This window comes from Leucoraja erinacea, chromosome 15 (assembly GCF_028641065.1).
Source record: "Leucoraja erinacea ecotype New England chromosome 15, Leri_hhj_1, whole genome shotgun sequence".
In the NCBI taxonomy this organism is placed as follows: Eukaryota; Metazoa; Chordata; class Chondrichthyes; order Rajiformes; family Rajidae; genus Leucoraja; species Leucoraja erinaceus.
Genome location: NC_073391.1, coordinates 45145133 through 45152260, shown reverse-complemented (window position 1 = coordinate 45152260; position 7128 = coordinate 45145133). Strand labels below are relative to the sequence as shown.

The 7128-nt window shown below is 45.9% G+C and overlaps 1 protein-coding gene across 1 annotated transcript; it reads right to left on the bottom strand.

Moving 5' to 3' along the window:
• Positions 1 to 3556: 3556 nt before the first annotated feature.
• On the bottom strand, positions 3557 to 6881 carry LOC129704355 (zinc finger protein 239-like; the record flags this gene model as incomplete). The annotated part of the gene is made up of 1 exon (XM_055647444.1): positions 3557 to 6881. A coding segment is annotated over one exon (549 nt), but the record flags the coding sequence as incomplete, so codon positions are not given.
• Between the last annotated feature and the right edge of the window lie 247 nt (positions 6882 to 7128).

Below are 7128 nucleotides of genomic sequence, written 5' to 3'. Positions count from 1 at the left end.
ACCGCCTGCGCATGCTCCGGTCCTGCCGCTTCTCCGCGCCGACGCACTCTGTACCACGCTGCGAATAGAGGACTTTCCTGGGCGCAATGCATTCTGGGTTGCTGTGTACGCCATTGTCGGAATGTTCAAGGGTGCCTGATCATCACATTAGAATAGTTTTGAAGCGAGTGTCCAGTTGCCCAATATTGACACGAGCATGTGAGACCCAATCCCATCATGTCAACTGGGATATTTAAATTCAAGAAATGAAGTAGATCAGGCTTTAAGAAGGAACTGCAGATGCTGGAGAAGCGAAGGTTACACAAAAAAGCTGGAGAAACTCAGCGGGTGCAGCAGCATCTATGGAGCGAAGGAAATAGGCAACGTTTCGGGTCTGAAGAAGGGTTTCGGCCCGAAACGTTGCCTATTTCCTTCGCTCCATAGATGCTGCTGCACCCGCTGAGTTTCTCCAGCTTTTTTGTGTAACCTAAGTAGATCAGGCTGTTTTGTTTTAACTGCTCCAGAGTGATGACCACAAAGTGAAATGATTGTCATAAACTCATCTGCCTTGAGGTAAAAAAACATGCTTTTTTTTCAGAATCTTGACAGGATTTGCTACATCTGCCCGAATGCCCTTCAGGAGGTGGTGATGAGCAGTCCTCCTCACCTGATGTAACACGTATGGTGAAGATTTTTCCACAGTGTTGCTGGGGAACTAGTGTACGGGGATATCATCAGTTTTCTCCCCCCCTCCCTCGGTATATTCCCCCCTAGCCCCCTGAGTGGTGAAATGCACAGCCACATATGGCTGTGGAGGGCAGGTCAATGGATATTTTTTGCAGAGATTGACAGATTCTTGATTAATAAGTGTGTCAAGGATTATGAGGAGAAGGCAGGAGAAATTGGGTTGAGAGGAAAAGATTGATCAGCCATGATTGAATGGAGGAGTAGACTTGATGGGTTGTATTGCCTAATTCTGCTCCTATCACTTATGAAGTTTACCCTTCTTGATGTGAGGTGATGCTGTAATACTCTACGCTTGTGACTGTAACGCAATTTGTCGAGAGGAAATATAAGAACCATTGTGCTCTGGTGAAACAAGGAAATGCAGATGCTGGTTTACATTAAAAAAAAACAATCAATGCAGGAGTAATTCAGTGGGTCAGGCAGAATCGCTGGGGGACATGGATAGGTGATGTTTCGAGTCGGGAGCCCTCTTCAGACTGATGCTCTGGTGATAGGAGGAAATGAAAACTTTGGATGCCAACCAGTCAGGCTTTTTTTCCCTGGACAATTTTGTTTCGAGATTTTAGCATGGAAACAGACTCTTTGGTCACGGAGTCCACGCTGACTAACGATCACCCGTACACTAGTACTGTTATCCCAGTTTCGCATCCTATCCATGAGGGACAATTTACAGAAGCCAATTAACTTACAAACCTGTAGTCTGTTGCAATGTGGGAGGACAGCAGAGTACCCGGATAAAACTGACGTGGTCAAAGGGAGAATGTTCAAACTCTGGACAGACAGCACCTGCAGTCAGGTTTGTACCCGGGTCTCTGGTGCTGTAAGGCAGCAACTCAACCATAGCACCACTGTTGCACTGAAAATGGTGTTATAAGAATTTTCTTCAAGCTGTAGTTATCCAGGTAAATATTCTCCACAAATTGTACCTCGTGGTTGGTACATAAGCTGTGGGGGTATCAGGAGGTGAGTCACTCACTGCAGGCAACAAGCCTCTGGGACCAAAGTATTGGCTGGTTGCCCCATGCAATCAGTCCAATGGGTCTCGACCCGAAACATCACCTATCCATGTTCTCCAGAAATGCTCCCTGACCTGCTGAGTTACTCCAGAATTTTGTGTCATTAGATGTATCGGAAACTATTCAGAATTTCACCGAGTGAACTGTTGGGCATGAGGCAGCTCACCAGCATCTTCCTATGAAAAGGAAGCCTTTCTTGCAAACGTGCCAGGAACTTACTCGATCAATGGCTAAATGACTGTTGTACACTTTTAAAAGGGTCCTACCATATTCTCCTCATTTGATAGTAACTTGAACCCCTTTTTTAAGAGAAAAAAAAAGAATTTATCTTTTTTTCAAATGGACTAATATTTGTATTTAATTTGTAGACTCAGGAATGTCAACCGAATACTATTTGCGGAATAATCAGCAGTCATTTTCAGACTGAAAAATTAAAGCTGTCATTTCACATTCAATGAGGGACAGATTGTTCTTCGATGTAACAACAGTTACAGCTTCACTCATCCTTCTTTCTGACTCCCGACCAGCCTTCTGCTCCTGAGGCAAGGAGTAGTGAACCATGGACGAAGGATTCCTGCTTGGACTTCAGTGACGGGAGATGAGATGGAGCCATTTGACTCTGTATGGCCCTGAATGACTGTTCCAGCTGAACTAAATGTCCACATAAGTGAAGTTGAAACATTCAACCCTCCCACCTGCATCTATCACTGTCCCCACCTTCCCCGTCTTCAAGCTTTCTCCCCCTACTGCAATCAGTCTGAAGAAGGGTCCCTCCTTGAAATGTCACCTGTCCATTCCCTCCGGAGATATTGCCTGATCTGCTGAGTTACTCCAGCACTTTGTATTTTGTAATAGCTTGGAACTGCAGATGCTGGATTATACCAAAGAAAGATGCAAAATGCTGGAATCATAAAGTCATAAGTGATAGCAGCAGAATTAGGCCATTTGGCCCATCTAGTCTACTCTGCCATTCAATCATGGCTGATCTATCTCTCACTCCTAACCCCATTCTCCTGCCTTCTCCCCGTGACCCGACACCCATACAAATCAGGAATCTATCTCTGCCTTAAAAATATCAATTGACGTCCTCGACAGCCTCTGTGACTAAAGAAATTTCTCCTCATCTCCTTCCTAAAAGAACGTCCTTTAACACTGAGGTTAAGATCTCTAGTCCTAGACTCTCCCACTTGTGGTAACATCCTCTCCACATCCACCCTATCCAAGCCTTTCACTATTCGGTTTCAATGAGGTCTCCCCTCATCCTTCTAAACTCCAGCGAGAACAGGCCCAGTGCCGTCAAACGTTCATCGTATGTTAACCCACTCATTCCTGGGATCATTCCTGGGATCATTCTTGTAAACCACCTCTGCATCCTCCCCAGAGCCAGCACATCCTTCCTCAGAAATGGTGCCCAACATTGCTCATAATACTCCACACACTGCCTGACCAGCACCTTATAGAGCCTCAGCATTACATTCCTGTCAGGTCAGGCAACATCTCTGGAGATCATGGATAGGTGACGTTTTGGGTCAGGACCCTTCTCCAGACTTTGTATTGTGCTAAAGAATCCAGCATCTGCAGTTCTTTGTGTCTCTCTTCAAAATACAATTCTAATTTAGTTGATGTACTTTTGGAAATCTAGCCCCACATATAGGTAGTACTGCAATAGCTCAATGGTTGCCTTCCTTAGAAAGGCCACATGGCATCACAAAAACACCAGTCCATGGGGAAAAGGGGGTTGGGGACGGAGGGTTTCAGACTTGCAATGAGAGTTATTTTTCCTGCAACATGATTTTCAAATACAAAAGATCTTGTTAAGAGCTAGAAGTTTATTTGTATTACTGAAGGTATAAACACTATCAGCTATGTTACATTGTTAACCGAGTATCAGAGCTCAAGTATCAATAGAATCAATTGCTTGTCAATTTCCATGATCACTTGCGGTGAAACTGACAAGCTGTGTTAAGAGACAATGCGTTTGATTTTTGCCAGGAAACTCTTTTCCCCCCCAAGACTGTTCTCTCTACAAGACAGACATTTTGTTCTGCATGTCAATTTTCAAGTAACTTTTAATTGGTTTGCCAGTTCCTATTCTAAATTACACAATGATCCATTTGGTCAGTTTAATCCAAATAATGTTCCCTAATATATTAATCATGTTTTAGACAATAGACTATAGGTGCAGGAGTAGACCATTTGGGCCATCGAGCCGCCATTCACTGTGATCATGGCTGATCATCCACATTCAGTACCCCGTTCCTGCCTTCCCCCCGTATCCCTTGACTCCGCTATCTTTAAGAGCTCTATCTAACTCTCTCTTGAAAGCATCCAGAGAATTGGCCTCAACTGCCTTCTGAGGCAGAGAATTCCACAGATTCACAACTCTCCGGGTGAAAACGTTTTTCGTCATCTCCGTTCTCATTGGCCTACCCCTTATTCTTAAATGTGGCCCATGGTTCTGGACTCCCCCAACATTGGGAACATGTTTCCTGCCTCTAGCGTGTCCAATCCCTTAATAATTTGATACGTGTCGATAAGATGTCCTCTCATCCTTCTAATTTCCGGTGTATACAAGCCCAGTTGCTCCATTCTATCAACATATGACAGTCCTGCCATCCCGGGAATTAACATCGTGAAACTACGCTACACTGCCTCAATAGCAAGAATATCCTTCCTCAAATTTGGAGACCGAAACTGAATACAATGCTCCACCTGTGGTCTCATTAGAGTCCTGTACAACTGCAGAAGGACCTCTTTGCTCCTATACTCAATTCCTCTTGTTATGAAGGCCAACATGTCATTAGCTTTCTTCACTGCCTGCTGCACCTGCATGCTTACTTTCAGTGACTGATGAACAAGGACCCCCCAGATCTTGTTGTACTTCCCCTTTTCCTAACTTGACACCATTCAGATAATAATCTGCCTTCCTGTTTTTGCCACCAAAGCGGATAACCTCACATTTATCCACATTAAACAGCATCTGCCATGCATCTGCCCACTCACCCAACCTGTCCAAGTCGCCCTGCATCCTCATAGCATCCTCTTCACAGTTCACACTGCCACCCAGCTTTGTGTCATTGCTAATGTCACTTTTAATCCCTTCATCTAAATCATTAATGCATACTGCAAATAGCTGTAGTCCCAGCACCAAGCCTCGTGGTACCCCACTTATCCAAATAACGTTATGGAAACACATGTTACAGCAGAATTACTTGTATAATGGTTATTAAGAATACATTTGTACACTTCCTGAACAAATGTACATCAGTTCTGACTGTAAGCAGCAGACCAGATTAATTTCTCTTGGCATTATGTACAGCATACGTTGTGGACTGAAGGGCCTGTTGCTATGCTGTACTTTCTTTAATGTTCTGTATTTTTGGCTCATAGTCATAGATCACGGAAACAGGCCCAACTTGTCTATACCGACCAAGATTTCCTTCGCTCCATAGATGCTGCTGCCCCCGCTGAGTTTCTCCAGCACTGTTGCCTACCTAAGATGCCCCATCTAAACTAGTTGCCTTAGCACGCGTTCGACCACTATCCCTCTAAACCTCTACTATCCATGTACTTGTTCAAATGTCTTTTAAATGCTGTTAAAAGCACCCGGCTCAACTATCACCTCTGGCAGCTCATACTATATATGCACCACCATATGGGTGACAAAGTTGCCCTTCACGTTCCTATTAAATCTTACCCCATTCACCTTAAACCTACAACCTCAAGATTCCCCTAACCTGGGTAAAAGACTGTGCAATCATCCTATTTATACACCTCTACAAGATCACCCTTCAGCCATGATATAAACTTCATGCCTGCGCAACCTCCCCCGATAACTCAGGTTCTCAAGTCCTGGCAACATCCCCGTTAAATTTCTCTGCACTCTCACTAGCTTGACAACATCGTTCCTGCAACAGGATGAACCGATACTGAACACAATACAGGCACCTCACATTTTGCTTATTTGATTTATGCATTTTTGGAATAACACGCTTATTTTATTAATACCAAAGCCTGTTCTTTCAGTTATGCATTAATTTACTTGTATTTGAAATACGCGCTGGTTTTGTATTAGTTTTTTTTGGTTTTTTAGTTTTAGCTTTAAGGGATACAGCATGGGAATAGGGCCTTCAGCCCATCGAGTCCACACTGACCATCTATCACCGGTACACTAGCCCTAGGTTATCCCATTTTCACATCTTGCACACTAGGGGGCAATTTACAGGGGCCAATTAACCTACTAACCCGCACGCCTTTGGGATGGGGGAGGACACTGGACACTGGAGCAACCCACGTGATCACAGGAAGAAAATGCAAAAAGTGCACAGACTGCACCCGAGGTCGGAATCGAGGCCGGGTCTCTGGCGCTGTGAGGCAGTCATTCCGCCAGCTGTGAGACTGTGCCACCTCTTTTGAAGTGCGTAACCACTGTGTATAACACGAGGTGCCTGTACACCAAATATGGCCTCACCAACGTCTCTTGTAGAACTGCAACATAATGTCCCAAAATCTGTACTCAATATCCTGACTGATGAAGGCCAACGTGCCAAAAGCCTTCTTTATCACCCTGTCCACTGGGAGGCGCCGCTTTCAGGGAACCATGTTCCGCGAATGAAATCCCAGCAATCGCAGGTGAACCTGCTGGTGCCTCAGCAAGTGAGAGGGCCGAGTGAATCCCTTGGCACACACAGAGCAGGTGAACGGCCTCTCCCCGGTGTGTGTGCCCAGGTGCGTCATCAGGTCCCTGGTGGTCTTGAAGCTCTTGTCACAGTCTGGGCATCGAAAGGGCCTCATGTCCGTATGAGTGCGCCGGTGTCTCAGCAGGTTGGACGACTGCGTGAAGCCCCTTCCACAATCGGAGCAGGTGAACGGCCTCTCCCCGGTGTGAAGCCGCCGGTGGGTCAGCAGGTTGCACAGCTGAGCGAAGCCCTTCTCGCACACGGGGCAGATGAAGGGCTTCTCCCCAGTGTGAATGCGTCGGTGCGTTTCCAGCTGGGACGGGCAGTTGAATCCCTTCCCGCAGTCCCTGCATTGGTACGGCTTCTCGGTGGAGTCAGAGTCCTTGCGCGGCTCCAGGTTGGACGATGACCCCGAGGGGCACCCCTCCGCTGGGAACGGTGCAGAGGCTTTCAAACAGGGTTAATAATATAAATGGCTCTCCACACCGAGAGCTCAGGGGAGGCTTCACTATTCCGCAAGAGTCTCCCCCAGTTTCACTTACTGGAATCCTTTGCCACGGACCAGCACGCCGTCCTCCACATTCGAAGGCCGACGACATTCATGACTTTAATGCATCTTGGCAAAATTAGTGTTTGGTTTGAGTTCTGTGTCTTCAAAGTTTCCTTTTTAAAATAACCTACAAAGGGAATACAGAAGTCAAGCACGG